This window comes from Ailuropoda melanoleuca, chromosome 1 (genome assembly GCF_002007445.2).
Source record: "Ailuropoda melanoleuca isolate Jingjing chromosome 1, ASM200744v2, whole genome shotgun sequence".
NCBI classification, from domain to species: domain Eukaryota; kingdom Metazoa; phylum Chordata; class Mammalia; order Carnivora; family Ursidae; genus Ailuropoda; species Ailuropoda melanoleuca.
The window spans coordinates 36,575,979-36,599,874 of record NC_048218.1 but is presented as its reverse complement, the minus strand read 5'-3'; the positions used below and the strand labels follow the sequence as shown (position 1 = coordinate 36,599,874).

At 32.7% G+C, this 23,896-nt stretch overlaps 1 protein-coding gene across 1 annotated transcript in view; it reads right to left on the bottom strand.

Annotated features, from left to right (window-relative positions):
- CADM2 (cell adhesion molecule 2) overlaps positions 1-23,896 on the bottom strand; it is a 309,124-nt gene that overhangs the window by 107,519 nt on the left and 177,709 nt on the right. The window contains exon 6 of the mRNA XM_034656944.1: positions 5,633-5,723. Within this exon, the coding sequence (XP_034512835.1) occupies positions 5,633-5,723 (91 nt within the window). The remainder of the gene's footprint in view (positions 1-5,632; positions 5,724-23,896) is intronic.

The window sequence follows — 23,896 nt, the reverse complement described above, 5'->3', positions numbered from 1 at the left end:
CTAGATTTTATTTTATTTCTAAAGAATAAAAAAATAGTTGGTATACAAGAGTGAACTCCAATGTAAAATATGGACTTTATGGTAAGAACAATGGGTCCCTGTAGGTTCATGGTTTGTAATAAAGGCACCGCTGTTCTGTGAGATGTCCATAGCGGGGGGTGTTGTGCATGTGTGGTAATGGGATATTTGGGAACTCTGTACTTTCCACTCAGTTTCACTATGAGCCGACAACTGCTCTAAAAAAGTAGTTTATTAATTAAAAATAAAACACTTCAGGTGGTTAAGTGACTTGCTCAAGTCCAGTTAGGCCACAGATATCCACAGATTTATAAATCAAACCTAGTTTTGTATTTTTCTTTCTAATGTGCCACACAACTCTTAGTACCCCGGAGCATGACAGTGTTGGAATTATAGCTGAACAGAAGCACAGACCTTGGTGATTAACTAGATGACTTTCTTTAGCATAGGTGGTAGGAGAGAAATAGCTGTTGTGTAATTAGTACCTATTATGCATTAGGTCAAATTATATGAAATTGCTATTATTGTAGATCAGTGTTCTTTTTTCAAAATTCACATTTGTCCTGTTTTGGCCTAAAACATTTCATTATGGATGATAACTTGCCTCCTTTAACTCCTGGTTTATTTTATCATTTCTTCTGTCTGTGATTAGATTGCATGACAATTAGTAAATAACCTACGCTTTGTAAAAAGGTTGTAATAGGCTGAGAAAATACTTGAAATAATAAAACTGTTTTTGCCTTAATTTGCATCTCATTTTTAATCTCTATTACACTAATAGGAAAGTGCATCAAATATATCAATATGTTCTTATCAGATTTCTTCTTAAATTCTTGATCATTTTCAAAGTGGATGCATAATTGTTCCTCTAAAACACCTCACTAGTTGTTATATGGTATGCGATCTGTCTTCCTAAAGATTAAAATCCTTCTTCTTGTACAGAACAGGGCATGTTATATGTTATGCAATTACGTATACTAGATTTATGCCAAGACATGAGAAAAACTGTGCTTACCAGAAGGTAAAATAGCAAGCAAAACATAAACATCATGCTGGATACACAGAAAAGTTTATCGAAACCTATAATTAATGTATTTTATAGATTAAATGCCAAATGCACATTGATTCGACTGAAAATGTCCCACAGCTTTTATGAAGTAAATTTACAAAGTGTTAAACATTTGATTAAAAGGAATGATGATTCTTTAACTCTAGCATGTGGGGGCAACCCCACACCTTTTAAGGTCATGACTTTAATGTAATGCAACAGCTTTTTTCTTTCCGACTTTTATAAAAGGAGAATGCTGCTGCCTGAAAGCTGTCTGGGAATTCAGCCAAAGAAAGAAGAAGGTTGCAAAAACTCTGGGGACTTGAAAGAGAAGTGGTTGGCATTAGCTCTGTCCTCACTTTAAACTCAAATTAAAACAATAGACAGACATGTACAGTAATCTCTCTTTTAAGGAAAGAATACAATGCCTCTATAGTAATGTGAAGTGGAACAATTTGGTCCTGGCCCAAGTTATGCAGCTGTTCCACAGGAAAATAGCAAAAGGCTTCAGTCCAAAGCAGCAAATAAGGCATGATTGTTCGTAAACAGTCACTGGGGCCCTCACATTTAGAACAAGGAAAACAACATTAGCATACAGGAGGACAGGTTAGGAGCCTGAGTCTCAGGACAAGTTGAACCATGCCATCAGTTTATGACTTATACAAAAGGCAGTGGTGTTATTTTGCCTACTATCAATATGCCTAGTAACTGTGAATAATTCATTCTTCAGGAAGCTATGTCTCAAGCAAATAATTTTTAAGAAACAATGAAGATTTGATCATGGATTAAAGATACGAGATGAAAAGGAATCATATATCTGTTATCCAGTTCTGATTTTCACCTGCTCGTTCAAGAAGGATCAGGCAAAATGGGAAAGATGGTAGAAATTAAGTGTTTGGATAGCCCATCAGAAGCTAAGCCACGGTGCTGCTTCTCCCTGTGGTTTCAAAATAACAAAATGGGGAATCAGGTGTAATAGCTGCAAAGTAATAGAGCAGAACTTTGACAGTGATTACCAGAGTAAGACAGGAAATTTGAACCTGCCCACTGGGTATATGTGATATCACATACTTCATTTTCACTCCTATTCTTTAGGCTTCTTTGATCCTGTCTTAAAATATAGACAATAGCTCTATTATTTTGTTAAACTTCTGTTTGGCACACATTTCTTTTCTCATTCTTTTCCACTTTTCATGATTCATTTTCTGAAATGGGTGGTCTTTCCATTTTCTTTACTTCCCCACCACCTACGAATTCCCTGATTAATCCATTTCAATTTGCCTTCTGTTCTCTTTGCTCTAGTGGGACTGTTTTCTTTATGATCAGTAAGATTTCCTTCTGGGAAAATCCAATGATTTCTTTTCGGTCTTCCCTTCTTTTTTTGTCCTGTCTGCCTCATCTGGCACTGTTGGAGACAGAATAAAACTAAAGAGAGGCTAGGAATTACACTGTCTTTAAAGAGGTTAATGCTTTCATTTAATAGAAATGATAGTTACTTTGAAAATGCAGAAGAGTGGATTTTAAGATGATTAGGAAGAATAGAAGAGAAACAGTGGTCTAAAGGCAGGAAGGAATCAAAGAAGTTGGTTATTTCTCTAACATCAATGGCCTCTCAATCTGCAAGGAAAGAAAACGATAAAAAGGAAATTGCGAATGAGTATACAAGAGAAACATTTATTCGTAGACGGTGGCATACAGAATATAACATTGGGAACTACAAGGATAAAGACAGAATAGAATGACCATTTTCACCCTAATGGAGCTTACAAGGTAATCGCCAGAAGATATTACACTAATTAGGGATTTTTTTAATATGATTATTACCTCCTGCTAGAAATGGTCATTTTGTTAGGAATTTGGTAAGTTTCCAGAAAGGGCATAAAGATAGAAAAAAGTCCAATAAAAGAGAATGGCAACAGTAAACTATTTCTTGAGACTAGCCAGTTCTTCACTGTTAGGCTCCAGGGGTCCATCTTCAGGGCTAAACATTAGCCCAGTTTTTCAAGTCACTTAGGCTAACATAAGTGACAATTTAGACTCAGCAACTGAAGTAGCAGAAAATAGCTGAAAGAATATAAGTTTGGGATAATGCTTGAACTGAGTGTAAATCCTGAGTCATCCATATTAAACCTGGATGAATATAGGAAATTTGGTGAACATTGTTGAGCAGCTTTAGTTTTATTTTCCATAAAATAAGGAGTCTTTCTTATTTCCTTTATTTCCAAAGTAATATTAGTCAGGATCCTTCTGACAAAGGTAACGTTTTCTATTTCCTAAACTTCTGGAAACTTTGTATTCTTAAGTGAAATAAACAAATGAGAGGCTACTGTACTTTTCATTCAGCTGCAGTGCAGAGGAGTATTACACATCCAAGCTTATTTCTAGGTAGCTGAAACATAAACCACAATAAGACACATTTATTCAACCACAGTTGAGCTGAAGAAAATGGACTACCTAAAGACCTAATTACCCACACCTCACACACTAATTATTCACATAAATTAAATGCCATTTCTGCAATCCCTGGGTGGCTCAGTGGATTGAGCAGCTGCCTTCCACTCAGGTCATAATCCCAAGGTCCTGAGATCGAGCTCCGTGTCGTCGGGCTCCATGCTCAGTGGAGAGCCTGCTTCTCCCTCTCCCCCTGCTCTCTCTCTCTCTCTCTCTCTTTCTCTCTCTCTGTCTCAAATAAATAAATAAAATCTTTAGAACAAAACAAAACAAAACAAAAAACCCCACTGTTTCTGCTATTGGAAGTAGATATAGAACCAAAGAGTAGATAATTGACAGGTAATTGGATACTATATGAACAGGTGTATATTTATTTCCAAGCATTCTAATATTTTATTTCCCATCCTCATCTAATTGTATACATTGTACACATATTCCAAATGTACAGATATGTAATTTGGGGCAGATCGATGAAGAAAAGGTAGAAGCAAAACTCCTTTGCTATCCCCTCATCCTGATCATATTCCTTTATGTCCCCAAACGCTGACCTCCGAGATTATGAGGAGGAAGAAAAGCAAAAAGCAAACAAAACAACAACAGAAGCAGAAGCAAATAGAGAGAGGAGGAACAGGCTAACTTGGGAAATAATAAGTGAAAGCAACAGGAGTGGAGATGGAAGGAAAAGTTAGGAAAGAAATTTTGTTGTGACATACACAGAATCGGGACTAAGGACATTAGGATTTTAGTATGTCTATAGGTGACTAGAGTCTATTACACTTCTTTCTCTAGTTAAGAGTACTGAACTTGTAGCCAAAAGCTCTTATTGAAGCTATAATACCGAAATGCACTGTCACACTCAGGATACTGCAGTTGAAAAATATTTTCTATAAGCAATTTAAGCTTATCAGAAAGTAAGAACTAGGAAAGAGATTTGCACAGAATATATGTAGCAAAGCTACTATGAAAAAAGTTTGTTCCTTTCAAAGTCTAAAATGCCTTAAATGTTTCTTAAAAGATAGGAGAAAAATAATGGATGAATTTACTGAATGTTCTTTAAATCAGTATGTTTGCATCTTTAGGAAATAATACTGGAAGAGAGAACAGTTTTAAAATATCAAAACTTTGATAAAGAAAGTGTGAATTCACTTAGTTCGTTAAAATTATAATATCATACAGTTGAGGAAGTTGAAATTTCAGGCTTCTCCCTTAATATTCTTTTAGAATATTCTTCATGTAATAATAAGAAATCTATACTTATATAAAAATATTATTAGAAATACCTTTTTAGTAATTTAACTTGATTTGCACAGAAGCTATCCCATACAGTTTTGCATGGAAAACAATTCCTCCTATTAAAATTTAAACAAGTTGCAAATCAATTGGAAGTTTTAAAAAAAATGACTTTCAGCTCAACCTAGACTGTTACTATATTAGAAAGATCAAATTGCTGTCAAATAGTCTTTAGTAATTCATATTTAGGTAATCTACTCTTGAATTTTGCATAAAAAATAGATTTTCTATGAGTTAGTTGTTTGTAAACATGAATGTAAAAAAGTAAAATTTTAAAGTTGAAGTGATATTAGAACCTATATATTATAATAATGAAATCACTTTACAGTTGAAAATGTTGGAACATCTCACATTCACGAATTATGTCTCATAGGGGCTACATTAGAAATGTAGATGTGATTTCCCTTCTTAAGAAAATGATTTCTCATTTAAGTTTAAAACTCGGGGATATTTTGAGGATGCTTCAATATTTTCAAAGATTTTCATGGAAGAACTAAGTTCAGCTCTGTGTAATGCCTATCAATCTCATGATGTAAACAGTGACTGATTAAGCCCGCTTTCCTTTCAGGTTGAAATATCTTACTAGAAATAAAAGGGGAAAAAAATCACAGCTGGAAACCTTCCCAGAAACTTCACTAGATGACAAAGTAAAAGACCAATCTTCCACAGATACTTAATGAAGACATGGTTCAGGGGATTTCTGTTCTAGAGATTACTTTGCCCACTAAGAAAAGACAAAAACAGTGGATTTCTTCAGTTAAAGCCTGAAATCAAAGCAGGATAGGAGAAAAAGTGAAAAACTTTAGTACTCATTAAATCACTTACAGTGGTTTTCCTTTGGATTCACAAGTCAAAATTAATGGCTGTCCTTCTTGTGGAAAAGGAGTGGATGGTATAATCTTAACTGATGGTGTATCTAGAAAAAAAAATGAAAGGGAATATTAAGAAAGGTCCCTAAATACACATAAATATATATATTTCATAATTGTACATCATGGTGTGTGTTCAGGCTTTTTCTTATTATTGTGTACATTTACAAAGGATTTCTTAGATTTGGTGAAACAGAGTATACCATTTTAAGAAGCTACCATCCTGTCTATGGAAAGCTAACAAAGATATCCAAATATCTTATGAGCCCCACTGTTGTATTATTCCTGAAATCTGAGTATAAAACTGAAATTGCAAAATGTGGTTCAGATGAATATCAAGCATTCATAAAATTGTTTCTTCAACTATTTATAGATGGCTATGAATACTATTATTATGACTGAATGCATTTATGTACATTTGAATAACAATACATTTCTGTTGCAGGAATACCAGGACTCACAATAAAGAACCATCAAAGAACTCAGGATCAACTACTGTCTTTATGAGCATTATGCAGCATCTTTTTGAAAATGCAGTAATGCAGCACCCAGCACATGTTGCTTGCTCTAAAGTACAGTTAGCAAATAATTTTAAATAGTTATTTAGAATATTACTAAAAGTTAACTTTTTGTGATATATACTGCAATATAATTGTTATATATTTTTTTTAAAATTTCCATTTAACAATAAAATCATTCTTGGTGAAAAAGGATTCAAAAATACCTTAAGACATTAATATGTATAGCTTTCGTGCCATGTTTAATACTGTTTAATCAACACAGAGACACCTATTTCATAGAAGAAATGGAAAATAAACTTAAAAAAAGAGACAATGTAAACATGCTCATTGCTTTATGAGACTTTGCTAGTCCTGGCATCGTGTGGCCAACACTACCTGGAATTCCAGCCGACATGGAACTGCCTCCTGCTCTTATCTCTGCACCCTCAACAATAAGCAAAATGGGCTCTGACAGCTCGATAGTCACGATTACTTCCGCCCTTCCCTTAGTGTGATAGAAGAACTGAACCACCCTGGGGTTAGACCCACTCTCTGATTTTGAACCAATTAAATAAATATCTATCAACACTTTAACTTTTATGTTACTTTTAGGTTACTTCAGGAAAATATTCTTTAGATTTGTCATATACTGAATAGTAAACTAGGATCCTGTGGAAGATCTTATATCATACTTATAAATTATTTACAGATTTTAAATACATTCTTTTTTAATCCTCTAAGGAAGAAAAGAAATTCTTGATAATCAACAATATCCTGGTTGCAAACAGGGATTTCTTATACATTATGGTAAGAAATTTCAGTGTGAAATAACCCAAGGGGAAAAAAAAAAGAACAATTTGATGAAATATGACACATATTCATCATACTTTTTTTAACCAGTAGGAAAAAAATCATTTAATAAAGGATTAAATTATACTTTCATCGATTTTTTGATTTTCACCATAACATTCATGGAATCAGTTATTGACTAGGATGACTGTATAATTTTTTCTTCAAAGCAGAACATTTCAAAAAGAGAAGGCAAAATGTCAACAATTATACAGGGTAACAAGTGTGAGCCAGAATGATTCTGGAAAACGAGGTTTATTGTCTTTTGAACTTTGACCATATATGCATATAGCAAAATGTAATTTCATCCTGACAAATAGAAGCAAGCTTCAGTTCCAGAGGGAAAAAAGTGGGAGAAAAAAGATCGGAAAGTATCATTCTAGAGAAGAGAGTTGTGTTAACTTGGGTGTCTGTGATGTTTAATTTGTGTTAACTTGACTGGACCATGGGGCTCAGATACTTGCCAAAACATTATTCTGGGTATTTCAGTGACAGTATTTTTGTAAGAGATCATTTTTTTTTTAAGATTTGACTGATTGATTGATTTATTGATTGATTTAGAGAGCACAAGCATGGAGAGAGGCAGAGGGAGAATCTTAAGCAGGCTCCACACCTAGCTTGAGCCCAACAATAGGCTTGATCCCATGACCTTGAGATCATGACTTGAGCTGAAATTAAGAGTTGGACACTTAACCCACTGAGCTACCTGGGTGTCCCTATAAGAGATCAACATGTAAATCAGTAGACTGAGTGAAACAGATTGCTCTCTCTAATGTGAGTGGGCCTTGTCAGATGAGTTGAAGGCCTGGGTAAAACAAAAATCTGATCTTTCTGCAAATAGGGGAGAATTCTTCCTGTCTGATGGGCTTCAACCTAGAAGATCAGTTTTTTCCTGTTTTGGAATCAAACTGGAACTAAAGCATCAGCTCTTCTGGGTCTCTAGCTTGGCAACTCAGCCTGCAGGTCTCGGGATTTGCAGACTCCATAACTGTGTGAGCCAACTTCTTATAATAAATCTCTTTTTCTATGTATACATTTTATTAGTTTTGTTTCTTGGGAGAACCCTGAAAATACAGAAATCTAACAAACAGACCCTGAGACATATCTTTTATGGGGGTGATATTAGGAAGGACTGGAAAGTGAGACAGGAAGAGAGGAAGTAAATAAAGAATGTGCTATTGAGCAGATGACACAATGGGCAACTGGGATTCAACTCTGCTATGGAACTCTGAGAGACAATGTAGGGCATGCTTCAGAGTTATCTTATTTGATGAGCAAGGGACAAGAGTATTGAGGGAATATTTACCAATTTTCATTAGTGTTTGGTTGAGGATTACTCTGGAGGGAGAGGGAATGTTACTACACGGGCACACTTAGTCTACTCAGTGCAGAGAAATGGCGTATGCCAAAGGGATATGGGCAAATCACCACTAGTATCTGCTTCATTAAGGTAAAATATAGGCGGCAGGTAGCTGTTAGAACAGAGGAAAACAGAATATGGCTTGATTCCTCTTAGCTCTGCCAGTTTTTGTTTAAGCAATTATTAGAGGTGAGAATTTGTATAACAAATTGTCCCCTGAAGCATGATTCAGCATTCCTTTTATATCCCAAATACAGAATTTTAATTATAAGAAAACGCTAAAGCAGATAATATGTTTTGCATGTATTTCTATGGAACTTTCAGGAAGACCACCAAATAACCTCTAAAGTAACCAAAATCAAGGAATATGATAAAATGCTCTTTTATTTTACTTCAGAATTACTCAAAGTGTTGATAGTTTCTATGCCTACAAATTATGTTTGCTAGATTTAACAACACCCCTGTCTCTGCATACCCCTACCCCCACATGTTTCTGATTCAATTCTTACATCTCTGGCTACTCTTTCTCAGGTTCTGTTGTCTTTTTGCATTTAGCCTTTAAATACTCAGATCACCAAGAATGGAATTCATGATCTGTTCTCACGTTAATTCTGGCTGGGTCCTTTCAGCCACATCCACCTCTTCAGTTTCTACCTACTAACCAATCATTCTCAGATTTATATCCTAGAGGCAGCTCTGTACCACAAGCTACACTTAAATATATGCAGCACCCATCTGACATGTCCGCTTAGATGTCTAAAACACATGGTGCCTTCACCATGTCCAAAATGAACTCAAACTCTACAACCCTTACCTCCATGTTCTTCAGCAATCTCTAGTTCTGTAGATACTACCAGCCTCCATCCAGCTACACACACCAGACACTTTCTGTTTCCTTGTGTTTCTATCATCGACCAATTTATCAAGTCTGGTTGATCTATGTCCTGAATAGTCTTCAAATCTACGCATCCTTCTTATAGCTCCACACCTACTTCTTTTATCTAGTTTACTGCAATAGTGAAAGGTCTCTCTCTTCCGTGTCAGTTTTTGTCTCCCTAAAATCTGATTCCTAGAACTAAACAAAGGTTTCCTCTCAAAACATAAATCTGATAGGGGCGCCTGGGTGGCTCAGTTGGTTGAGCATCTGACTCTCGATTTCGGCTCAAGTCATGATCTCAGGGTTGTAAGATGGAGCCCCGAGTTGGGTTCCACACTGTGTGTGAAGCCTACTTGGGATTCTCTCCCTCTCCCTTGCCCCACTGCCTTGCTAATGCTATCTCTCTTTCTCTAAAATAAATAAATAAAATCTTAAAAACAAACAAACAAACACAGAAATCTGATCTGGTTAAAATCCTGAATAGTTAATTTTTGCTTTTAAGATTAAAAGCAAAATTATTAGTATAACCTTTAGGTCTCATGTGATCTGTACACTTCTTCATTCTCTTGCCTTTTTTTTTTTAAGATTTTATTTATTTATTTGAGAGAGTGAGCAAGCATGATCAGGAGGAGGGGGAAAAGCAGACTCCCTGCTCAGCTCAGGACTCTGATATCATGACCTGAGCCAAAGGCAGACAACCAACTGAACCACCCAGGAGCCCCACTCTCCTGCCTTCTAACATTCATTTTCATTCTTTGAATGAATTTTATACAAATTGTCTGGAATATTCCATTCTGGGGGAGCTTATTTAACTCTTAAATCTCAACTCAAATATTTTTGCTAAGGTCATTCATTCATTACCCTCAAGTTTGATCAGATGCCTCTTCCACATGTTCTCTTTCACCTTGGTGTAATTTTTAAACAGTCACAGCTATATCTTCAGTATCCTGCATAATGCTTTACACAAAATCTGTGCTTAATAAATAAATTCTTAAATGAATGAATATGCTAAAGATTTTGTTATATTTCCTTATCAGTTTGATATATTAATTCTAAAATATTAAAAAATGCTTAATTGAAATCTTGTTGGGGTCTGTTGTATGTAAAATTAATCTTAAATATTCATGTTATAAACCTTAGATAGACTTTTACTCCTAGCTCATACTTAATTTAATCAAATTTCTATTGCTGACTCTTTTCATGTATAAATCTTCTGTGTTAGATAACATTAGATAATAACTTTGCATGATTATAAAAATGCCAATTTGTTTTTTAATATCTCCTAAGTAAACTAGTTTTCTCTCCTCCTCCAGATTTTGGCAGGGGAATTACTCAATTTTGGAGAAATTTAAATAATCAGCCAAGAGGCACCTGGGTGGCTCAGTTAAGTATCTGCCTTTGGCTCAGGTCATGATCCCAGGGTCCTGGATGGATGGAGCCCTGCACTGGGCTCCCTGCTCAGCAGGGAATCTGCTTCTCCCTCTCCCTCTGCTGCTCTCCCTGCTTATGCTTTCTCTCTATCTCTCTCTGAAAGAAAGAACAAAAGAATGAAAGGAAGAAAGAATCAGCCAACTTCTAGTTTATTTTTCCATGCATGTCAGCATTCCTTTTTAAATATTCCATGTTAGCAATACACACAAAATTTCATTTTTTGCCATGTCAGATACTACAGTAACTTGACTCTTTTTCAAAGCATCTTTTAAATAACAAAAGGTAATTTGGGCTTTAACAGGTTTTTACTTAATGCTAAAGATATCTGTCATTACTATGCCTATTTTCTTTTCATTAGTCACTTTGTTGTATACATAAGGGAGTTGACCAAGCACTGTTAGGTTAAAATCATTTTGGAGAAATATCAATAATTTTCTATAAATAATACCTTTTTATTGGTATAGAACTCTAATACTTAGCTATCTCAGCCAACAAAAAGACAAATAAAAAATTATAGTCATCTCAAAAACTGAGTTAAATTTAAGAATCTTCAATTTCCAGGATTTCTTTAAAATAAAATTGAAAACACCATGTAAGCAAATTTTTCTGTACTATTTATTTTGTTATATATCAAAACGAATGGAGAGGTTTTTTTAGAAGTGTCACAATGCACAACAGATAACGATTTTATAAAATAATCTTAAATTTATGCATATATTATCCTATTAATCCTTTTATTAACCAAGGTATAAGTAGGAATGAGAAAGTAAATATTGCATAATCCAAAACTTTTATTGCATGCCTTTGCCAAGTTATCTGTTCAGAATTATAAAAAGGTTTTTTGTTTGTTTGTTTGTCTGTTCATATTTCTTAAGTTATTTGTAGATTTTCCTCTTGGTTGTAATTTCTCATTTCAAAAACACTGTGGATATATATATTTTTTTAACCAAAGTAATTCCCAGATTGCTTTGGAAATGATCTATTTTCCAGTCTCAGTGGAACATGAGCTGCATTTCATCCTGTTCCACTTCTTCACAAAACAGAATGACATTCTTTCTTCAGTACTTCGTGGATGTGTATAGTATTTTCAAATTACTAATATAATGCATTGTACTATACCAATTGATGACAGTAAAGAAGGGGGTTAGTAAAAATACATTATTATTATTGTTATGAATTCATCTTAGCTTTGTCTTACATGTTACTCATTTTTTAAATAACAATTACCACATCTGTTTTAAAATGTCTTCAAGTGAATCAACTCTAACACCATATTTATTGAACATAATTTCATAGAATCATATATATTATATGCAATATATATTTACAATATATAAAAACATACAAATGGCAGAGAACATTAATTAGGTTTAAATTATTTCATAATAGAAGATATATACAATTATTATAAAACACTGCACTTAGTAAAACATATATACTTTCATATGGTTACTTCATTTACTACATTTTGAGCATTCAGGATCCAAGATCTTAACCTATTTCATTGTATGTTGTCAGATCATAACAAAATGCCTGAAATGTAAGAGTTCTTAAAATGTTGAATGAATAAATGAACAAGTTGCTTCTTATTTCTTTCAAAATGTAAGCAAATGAGCAAGTTTTGCATAAGAATATAGAAAATAAGGATATATTCATTCATCCACAAATCATTTTTCAGTGCTTACTAGCAAACAAGCAAAATACGCAGCTATTTTAAAAGCACAATGTTTGCTTTCTAAGGCTTTTGTAGGAAAAATATCACTCTTTAAAATCTATTTTTAAAATTATTAAAATGTGAAAAGAAAACACACTTCAGATTTAAGTATTATTTCTTTAACTTATCTGACCAATTCTGGGTTTCACTTAGAAACAAGCACAATTACTATCAAAAGATAGATTGATGCACAAATGATTCTTTTTTTATTCAGAATTTTAAAAGCTTTATGAACGTGGCAGTAAGGACACCTCTTGTTTTATTTGAAGAACTCAGAATTTGAATCAAAGTAAAGATATTGATCCAGTGAAATGGATTTTCTATATCCTTGACAAAGATTATAGAAAGGAGAAAAGATCAGTGATGGAGCCACTATTAAACCACATAATGGACAATCTTAAACGCACAAGCTCTTATTTAGTGTCAGGGGTTCAACATTTATCCATCACTAAGGGCTCTGTAGGTGAATAAAAAGAAGTTTTAAATCAAATGTTTTACCAATAAAAAAAAAAGAAAAAAGAAACACCATACCTCTTCCATAATCAAAGAAATACAACAGAAATTTGAGATTATATAAAACATCAGCCTGTTATGGATGATGAAAAAATTGCCAAATAAGAGAAGCAATTGTAAACTAACATGTACTGCTACCTTTCTGTATCATTCCATATTGTATAATATATTGAGTGAACAAAGGTGGTTTACAACTTACAACGACAGTCAGTTGCATTGTCCATGACATTATGTGGATCCTTGGTTAAAAGCAAAATACTATCTTGATCATTTTATGTGTTCACAAAAGATATTTCCTATGAGTACTCCCAAATAATTCATTTAACATTCATATAGTCCCTAACACATATGAGGCACAATACTATTATCTATGTCTATCAATTGTTTCACCAGTATTGTAATATAACATAATAACATTGTACATTATAACATTCACAGTGTAACATCTAAAGTTCTGGTGTTAGTTTTCATAAATGGTGCTGAGTGTTTACCGTATTCTTAGAAAAGCAAACTCATCAGAACAGAGATTATATCTACCTTGTTCACTGTTTTATCCTTGGTTCTAGAGTAACTCCTGGCCCTCAATTAAATATTTGTTGAATAAATGAGTGAGTAATGGATTTTAATATTTTCTAACCACCAGTGTGTTATATTTGTCAAATTTATTTGTCACAGCTATCTTCTAATGATAGTGAACATTGACCAAATACTTGGTAAATAATAGTCATTGTTGTAAATATTCTATATGTATTGACTCAGCGAATTCTCTCATACAGCATTCAAGGAAGGTTCTGCTGTTGATCTATTGTATAGAACATGAAAGTAAGGCTCAGAGGAGTCACTCACCCTAGTTACACAATCATAAATCACTTACACAGTTTGAATCTTGTTCTCTGATCTTCACTACACCTCAATAAGCTTGTGTTTCCTGTTCCCTCTTAGAAGACACTAGGAATTGCTAGTGCCTATTGCAGTGAATTCCATGTCCTCTATTCTTTAAAATCAACTCTTTCTCCATCTGGTTGAATTGGAAACTGGCAAAAGATTTGCTTTGACTCTGTATGATCTGCATGTTATAAAACCTACCTGGCAATGTTACTGAATTCTACATGTAAACCATATGTCAGTCTGTCTGTCTCTTTTTTTTTCAAGTCTTATATCTCCCTCTCACATCTCTTCAACAGATGAAAATATTCTTTTGAGTAAAGGAGGTTAAAAGGCACAGACTTCCAGTTACAAGATTTTTAAGTGCTGAAAATAAAACGTGTAATATGATGTCTATAGTTAACAATACTATATGTGTATTTGAAAACTGCTAAGAGAACAGATCTTAAAACTTCTCATCATAAGAAAAATGATTTTCACTATGTGCAGTGATGGATGTTAAGTAAACATTATAGTAATCATCTATCTATCTATCTATCTATCTATCTATCTATCTATCTATCATCTATCCTGAATAATTATGTTGTATACCTTAAACTAATACAATGTTACATGTTAATTATATATTAAAGTTATATAACAATAAAACTGGGAAAATATTTTAAAAATAAAGAAATATATTCCCTTATTTATTATGATAAATCCTTCTCAACAACATATTTCTCTTCTTTTTAAAATAGTACAGAAATATTCTCACAGCAAATTTCTATTAAGGAAAATTTAGAAACTTTTAAATATTATGTAAATGAAAGAGTTGTGATTCTTTGCTTTATAGCAATGTTACTATATAAAAGTTTCTGAAAAAATAATTTAATTAGCACCCTTATAAGTATCTCTTGATAATTACATTAATACTAAAGAAAATTAGTCACCTACTCAACTTTGTGAAACCACTTTGAAGTTTTTCTAAAATAATGGTTCTCAATTAGAGGCAATTGTGCACCCATCTCCAAGGACATTTGGCAATATCTGGAGACATTTTTGCTTATTACAACGTGGGGGACATAGAGAAGGAATACCGCTAGTATCTAATGGATAGAGTCCAGGAAGGTTACTGAACATCCTACAGTACAAAAGACAGCCCCTCCACAACAAAGAAATACCTGGCCCAAGATGTCAATAGTAACTTTCTGTAAAATGTTTACATTCATTTTATTCATTACCTATATATCTCTTCCTTGTTACAACAGACAGGGAATGACCAGAGAACTGTGAAACCATGTACATTTATATGGGATACTTGGTCTATTCTCATATCTCTACTTCTGAAATGAAGGAAGTGCTGAATGCTCTGAGGAAGGTCATTATAATTCCTTCCTGAAGTAAATAGCTACAAAGCAAACTTAGTCTACACCTCAAAGTCAACCACTTTTCATGTTGATATACCAAGAGTTAAGCAGAACCATTTCAGCTGCTATTTATCTCCTCTGTGTAAGAATGATTTTTTTCTGAAGTGTCCATTTTTTTCCCTGTTTGTAATTTTACAGTAAAACTCAAACCCTTAACTTTCCTTTTAACTCACAACACTATGCAAAGAATGCTCAAAACGATCAGGTACTTTTCCTTCAACAGTCTGTTAAATTCCTTTTAGTTCTAATGAAGAATTATTTTTGTGGCAATCTTTTATTTATTCAACAAATATGTACAAATTAGTGCTAAGACTCACTGCTACTACTATTCAGGCGCTATACATCCACAAATATAGTAACCCATCGTAATTTAATCCAAATCAGAAAGATAAATCATATATAGTTCAAAATCATGCAAAATTCAAAACTGAAAGCAACATAGAACTCTGATGGAGTATTATGGGTGTTATGGAGGAAGAGATTATATGTTTTGTCAGAAACAAAGAAAGTTACCCGGAGAAGTGGCACTTACAACAATTCAAAGAATACACACTACTTGAACTGGCAACATTTTTTCTAGAGGTAGAGAAAATAAGGGAATTCAAACAAAGAGTTGAACAAAGGGTTGATGAAGAGAAGAATGTGGGCTGTATATGAGGTTGTATGTGAGGCATCTAGAAATAATGTAAAGTCTAGGATGCATTATCTCTAAAGAGGTGCCTAGAGCAGCGTTATAGGCGGGTATATTTTCAAAGCCTGTAGTGTCAGGCCGAAGAGTTTGGGCATCATGTTAGAGGCAATAAGAAGCCATCTTAAGTTTGTAATCAAGTGAGTATCAGGGTCAGAACCAAGGTTTAGAAGATATTTGGCAGTGAGTAAAACTGAATGGATCAGGGAGCTATTAGAAGCAAAATGTCTCTATTATAAAGTTGAGCCACAAGGAAAATCTTAAGTAAAAGAAAAAGGTTGCAGTAAAAGCACAGATAATAAATGCATCAATATTTTCGCTTATATTCTAATTCATAAATTTCTACAATTGCAGGCTCTATAGTACATTAAGTGCATTCTCTCTATCTCACTTATTATCCTTACTTACATCTTAGTTTAAAATAATTGTTTCTCCAATATTTTATTCTTACTCTTAGAATAATTATAAAATATTTAGGGACTGAAGGAATTTATAATTTGGAATTTATAATAATTAAAATAATTATAATAATTTATCAAATGAAGTGCTCTTGTATTAAGTGGTCTGATATGGTGATGTAAAATGCATAGCTTTGATTCAAAATTGATAGAATTGGTTGTGCTCTGGGAGGCAGAGATAAATTCAGTTAGTTGATAGCTTCGACACTGGAGATGGATTACTTAGGAAAAGGCATCAGGAAGGCCACTTGTTAAATTTCATGACTACACAGGAAATTTTGACAGTTCTGAAAGCTCATTTAAAAAAAAAAAAGCTCCAAATCATTATTTAAAATGAAAATGAAAAACCAGTATTCACTGTGTTTCTAAACACGTTCAAATTGTTTGTTTTTGATAAATTAAAGAAAATTTATTTAAGTCACCATGAATAGAATTCCTCACAGGGATGCAAAAAGAAACAGTAAATAATGAACACATTAATGTAAAGTGGTTTTGGATTTTATAAATCTGTTATGTGATGGCCTAAGCACTGAGTGTTTATTTCACAAACATACATTAAGAGACAATGCATAGGTTAAGTCAAACATGATGACTTAATATAAAACTATACAACTTAGTGAGGGAGTTAATATCTCATTTCATGTTCATTAACCATTTAGTTAACTATCAAGTTTGGTTTTGTTTCATATGTTATTTAATCTTTAAAATGTCCCGTTTTGGGGTACCTCGGTGGCTCAGTTGGTTTAATGTCTGATTCTTGATTTCAGCTTAGGTCATGATCTCAGTGATGGGATCCAGCCCTCCATGGGTCTCCATGCTCAGCAGGGAGTCTGCTTGAGATTATCTCTCCCTCTGCCCCTCCCTCATTCTTGTTCTCTCTCTCTCTCTCTTTCTAAACTAAATAAATAAATCTTCAAAAACTAAAATAAAATGTCCCCTTTTATGTCATTCTAGTAAATTTGACAAAGGCCAAAATCATCATCATCATTCATTCATCATCATCATCAGAATAACAATAAAAAAATACAGTAACAGTCCTTACATATAGTGTATATTTTGAAATATGTTTAAATTGAGAAAAGCCAAATCAAAAAATAACTACATAGTTATGGTAGATTGTCTCCATGAAATTTCTCCTTTAGGATAAAAAGATTTTATTTGTATCTTTTATAAATGGAAAGAAAAAATATTTTAAAAATTATTTTTATTTTCCCAGTATCATCAAATTTTTAATTTTTTTATTGAGTATAGTTGACACACAATGTTATATTTGCTTTAGGTGTATAACCTAAGTAATAATAATCACTAAAATAACTAGCCTTGTTCATAAAAAACATAAATAAAAATTTCCCTCCTAAAAAGGTAAGTAAGGTTAACCCTTAGCATATTGTTAGAGTGCAATGGCCTCAATTTTAGTTATTGAGTTTCTTTTGGAAGCAGTTATAATTTTAGAAAAAATATTTCATGATTTGTGTCCTTTCTCGGAGGTCCTCCAAAAAACAGAGATAATTCATTCTTCATAATAGATTTTAAATTATTCTACCTTGAAATTATGATATGAAAAAACCAGACTATTTTGTAAATCTAAATACACTGTGAAATTGTTATGGTGTTATATTTTCTGTAGGATGAAAAATCTTGCTCCTTCAGCATTCTGTGAATTACTTCACCATGAATTTGACCCTAACTCATCGACTGTCCCCAACTATGCTAAAAGGTATGACATAATAAAAAAAATGGAAGTATGATGAAATCATCTAGAGTGGTGGTGTCCAATATGGTAACAACTAGTCACATGGGGCTATTTAAATTTCAATGTAAATTGATTACAATTAAATAAAATTTAAACCATACTTCTTTAGTCACAAGATCTACATTTCAAGTGCTTAATAGCCGCATATAGCTAGACATTGGCTACTTACTGTTTTGGGACAGATAAGAACATTACCATCATCACAGAAAATTCTATTAGACAGTGATGGTGTGGAAGGTTTATGCAAGAGTGATATAAATGATCACTGTTGGCTCATCCTTATTTACTTATTGGTCAGGTTTTGTGTTTTCTTACATGGTAGTAGAAAAGAAGTCTGGAAATAAAAACACCATCATTCTAGTTGTGTTTGCTTGTTTGTTGGTTGCCTAGCTTTTACAATCAGTGAGAATTCTGAATCTTTCATTTCCTGCCCAAAATGGCAAGAGAATAAAATTGACAGAGAAAGGTATCTCAAAATTATTAGATAGATCAGATGATAAATTCAGAAAGAACACAGTAGAGCTCAAGAATCTAATGATGGTGAAACAGGAGTCTTCACTTATGAAATCCTAGATGAATTTTATTAAACTCAAAAATCAATACGCAAACAATTTGTTTCTAAGAAAAGAAAGGAGAGGACTTATCACATAATATTTTGCAACTTGATTTTGCTAAAAAGGCAATACAACAATGTTCTTTCATTTTTATGATTTCTGCACATAAGAACTTATATAGTTCCTAAGTGGATAAATGCTGAAGGCATTTGGTAATTAAAAATTTCTAAAATTTGTTTTCTTTTTCAATTTAGTTGGTGCTTATAAATCTAAAAATGAAATGCTTGCAGTTACAGGGCAAAGACATTTTTACTGTCTTTGACAAAATTACGAACCATCAACGTTTTTTAGAGTATTTCATTTTGACAATGCAAGTGCAAGAAGAACCAGAAGCAATGACTAAGTAGAACACATTAGAGATGTATTTGAAATCTGACCTCAGTATTAACAATGAGGTATATTCTAGGAACATATATGACACTTGTTGCCCATTTTGGGTATATATATATCATGAAATCCAGAAAATACAGAATAGAAATTCAAGTCTGCTTTACTTTAAATTTATTATTATTATTATTGGTGGGCTCCACACCCATCATGGAGCCCAACACAGGGCTTGAACTCATGACCCTGAGATTAAGACCTGAGCTGAGAGTAAGAGTCAGATGCTTAACCCACTGAGCCACCCAGGTGCCTCTATATTTAAACTCTTATTAAAGAGTATAATAAAGTTGTTTTTCCTATCCCTTTATGATTACATCTATACATTATTCAAAAAATAACTTACAACATAAAAATCTAAAATAACATATCTCTTAGATCCAGATGGTGAATGGTAATTACATTCTTTCTTGACATATCAAGGATTAATACAATAAAGCTTAACATAGTGATAATTACATTTGCCTTAATTATAATATAATCAAATTTAAAATAATTTTTAATTATAAATTTACAAATATAAATAAAATTACAATATTGAAGAGGGAGAAGAAAGTCTGAGGGCTGACATTACCTGACTTCAAGACATTATATAGCTACAGTAATCAAGACAGTATGGTATTAATGCAAAAATTAATAGATCAAGGAACAGAATAGGGAGCTCTGAAGGAGCCCCACATAAATATAGTCAATTAATCTTTAACAAAGGAGCAAAGACAATTCAATGGAGAAATGATAGTTTGTTTAACAAATGCTGGAACAACTGGACACCCACATGCAAAAAAAAAAAATTCCAAACACACAAAGTGAACTTAATTTGGATCATAGACCTAAATGTAATGTGTAAAATTATAAAACTCCTAGAAGATAATATAGGAGAAATCTAGTTGACCTTGGGTTTAGTGGCAACTTTTTAGGTACAACTCTGAAAATATAATCCATGAAAGAAAAAATTTGGTAAGTTGAACTTTACTTAAATATGTTTGCTCTTGAGAAAGACACTTTAAGAAAATAAAAAGACAATGAGGAAATAATTTCCAAAGGATATGTGTGATAAATGAGTGGTATCCAAAATGTACAAAGAACTCTTAAAACTCAACCAGAACCAACCCAATTAAAAATTTGGCAAAAATCTAAATAAACACCTCGCCAAAGAAGATATGCAAATGAAAAAAAGCATATGAAAAGATGCTCAGCATCATATGTAATTATGGAGTTGCAAATTAAAATTAGATACCACCACTATTTAGAATGGCCTAAATCCAAACACTGACAACTCCAAATGCTAGTGAGGACATGGACAGGGACACTCATTCATTACTGGTGGGAATGCAAATGTATGCATCCATTCTGCAAGCTTGTTTACAGTTTATTACAAAGCTAAATATGGTCTTGCCAGCAATTCTATTCTATAAGATAAACATTTAGATTTTTGAAAAAGTTATGTTTTAGTCTTAGTGACAATCTTTCTGACATATTAAGAGCTAATCCAATAAAGTTCAATATATAATGGATTATAGTCTTCTATTTATTTTTCTCTTAGAAATGTGTGTGTGTGTGTGTGTGTGTGTGTGCACATGTATTATAGTTCAATCAGAAAAGAGAACTAGGGGCGCCTGGGTGGCATAGCGGTTAAGCATCTCTTCAGCTCAGGGCGTGATCCCGGCATTATGGGATCGAGCCCCACATCAGGCTCTTCCTCTGTGAGCCTGCTTCTTCCTCTCCCACCTCCCCTGCTTGTGTTCCCTCTCTCGCTGGCTGTCTCTATCTCTGTCGAATAAAGAAATAAAAAATCTTTAAAAAATATTAAAAAAAAGAAAAGAAAAGNGCTTGTGTTCCCTCTCTCGCTGGCTGTCTCTATCTCTGTCGAATAAAGAAATTAAAAAATCTTTTAAAAAATATTAAAAAAAAAAGAAAAGAAAAAGAGAACTAAAACAATTTGAAAATCTTGGGATGTTAAATATGTAGTCACTTTGGAAAAATCAACCCTGGGGGCACCTGGGTGGCTCAGTAGGTTAAGCAGGTGATCTTGATTTTGGTTCAGTTCATGATCTCAGGGTTGTGAGATTGAGCCCCTCATTGGCTCTGAGCTGGAGATGGAGCCTGCTTAACATTCTCTCTCTCCTCCTTCTGCCTCTCTCCCCCCTCCCTCTCTCTAAAAAAAAAAAAAAGGAAAAATCAACCTTGAACTACATTTTAAAAACAGACTTATAAAACAGAATGCTTTTTAATCAGAAGCTAAAAATATTGGATATGAATCACTTATGGTTATTTTCTCAATATTAGCTTTTACTTGTCAAAATCATTTGTCTCATTTTCTTATCCAGTTTTTATTCTTGATTAAATTGACTTAAAATTAGCTGCAAAAGATACATTGTCTTCTGTACAATACATACATTCCATCATTTGGGAGCTATTTTTGACTGCCTTTTTATGAAATTAATTTGTGTGCTTAAAATAATGTTAAAACTTCTAAAATAAGCTTGATTAGGAACTTCATAATGAGCTTGATTAGAAAAGGCCAGTTAAGAATATATTGTATTAGTTAATATATGAATTTAAAATTTGTTAAAATTTGGAATTTCTGCTCACAAATACATACTCTTCTCTTCAGTGAGATTTAATAACAAAAAATGTTTACTTCTATTAATAACAGAAACTTTATAGAAACATTGAATCCCTGCACTGAGATCACTTAAAATGTTTGGTGGTTCAATTACTTTAAATAATTCAATATTGCAAGGACAAATAAAATATTCTTTTACATATAAAATAAAAAATATGTATCTTGTGACCACATGTCAATAATACACCATTATGGGCAACATACAAATGTATCCTTCCTGAAAAAGTTTAAAACTCTATTGGATAACCATATATGAAAACAAATTTAAGATGTAATTTGAATGTAAGACCTAAACCATAACACTCAGAAGAAAGTATGGACAGTAGGCTTTTGACATTAGTCTTTGCAATGTTTTTTTTTTTTTTTGGACCAGTCTTCTCAGACAAAGGCAACAAAAGCTAAAATTTAAAAATTTAAACATTCAAATTACATCTTAAATTCGTTTTCATATATGGTTGTCCAATAGAGTTTTAAACTTTTTCAGGAAGGATACATTCACCATTATGGGGTGTGTGTGTGTGTGTGTGTGTGTGTAATGGAATATCACTCAGCCATAAAAAAAAATAAAATCTTGCCATTTGCAACAACATGGATGGACTTACAGGGTATTATGCTGAGTAAAACAAGTCAGATAGAGAAAGAAAAATACATATGATTTCACTTTTACATATATGTGAAATTTAAAAAATGAAACAAATGAACAAAACAGAAATAAACCCATAGATAGAGGAAACAAACTGTAGGTTTCCGGAAGGGGGAAGAATCCAGAGATGGGTGAAATAGATGAAGGGGATTTAGAGATACAAACTCCCAGTTATAAAAGAAAAATATCCTGGGGATATAATGTGTAGCATAGGGAAAATAGTCAATAGTACTGTAATTACTTTTCATGGTGACAGATGCTAACTAAACTTGTAGTGATCATCTTTTAATGTATAAAAATATCAAATCACTATGATGTACACCTGAAACTAGTAAAATATTGTATGCCGATTATACTTCAATTAAAAAATTAATTAAAAAATTGGGATCTTAAATAGAGGTTACACCTTTGTTAATGTAGATAAGTGTATCTTTTTGCCAAACAACATAGATTACTTCATGAGTCTAGCATGTATACATTTCATGATCTTTGCAAAAATATTTTGAAATCTTAAAAAATCCTTTCAAGTATCCTCAGGCATTAATGTGGAAATAATAATTTATTTTAATTTTCAAAAATCTAACCTAAAGATAGTTCTCATTTCACCTTTCCTGACTCCTTTAACACTGGCCTCTAGACCATAGATAATTTGTGGTAGAGCAGGTAATTAGATAATCAGCATTTCACAAGTGAGATGCCAAATGAGTGAGATATGTTTTTTTAAAAATCTGCTTGTAACGCTCGCCTTTCTGTCTAATAAATCTAGATAGTCTGAAATATTCAATCAAGTGCTTTCTATAATAAACAGACAAGTGGTGGAAGTATAGTTAATTCAACAAACACGGGACAATTTAAAAGACACTGACCTGGCCAGAGAGGTTAGGGAGCATTGAGTAAGTGGGAACTTGATTTTATGATGTGCATATATAAACATTTACCTATATTATAAGCAAATAATGGCACTGTTACCAAAATGGTAAATACTAAACAAATATTAATGATAGCATAAGATCATAGTTTGATGANCAAATATTAATGATAGCATAAGATTTCATATATAATGAATATTTATATAATATATATTAATATTTATATAATATTGAATATTATACATATAATTTACCATAACACACACATACACACAGAGACTTATTTATCCATATTGGCAGTTCAATGCCATAGTACTAAAATGAGTTCTTAGAACATTCATTATTCTGAAATATTTTACTGATCTGTCTCTTCTGTTTCTCCTTTTCAATAACAGCTGACTTTTTATGAAATTTTTGTCAGTGTCACATATAGAAAATGAATGTTCAGTTATTTTCTTATTTTCTGTGTTTTGTGCATATTTCTTTCTGTTTGTGCAGATACATTATTCTTACTGAAAATTATATAAAATCTGACTTATACAATCTGTTCTTCTAAAAATTAAATCAGACAAATAAAAAGTTATTGTTTTCAAAGAGATCTGCATAAAAATAGAAAGATGAATTAGAATTTCCATCTATAAGAAAAAGAG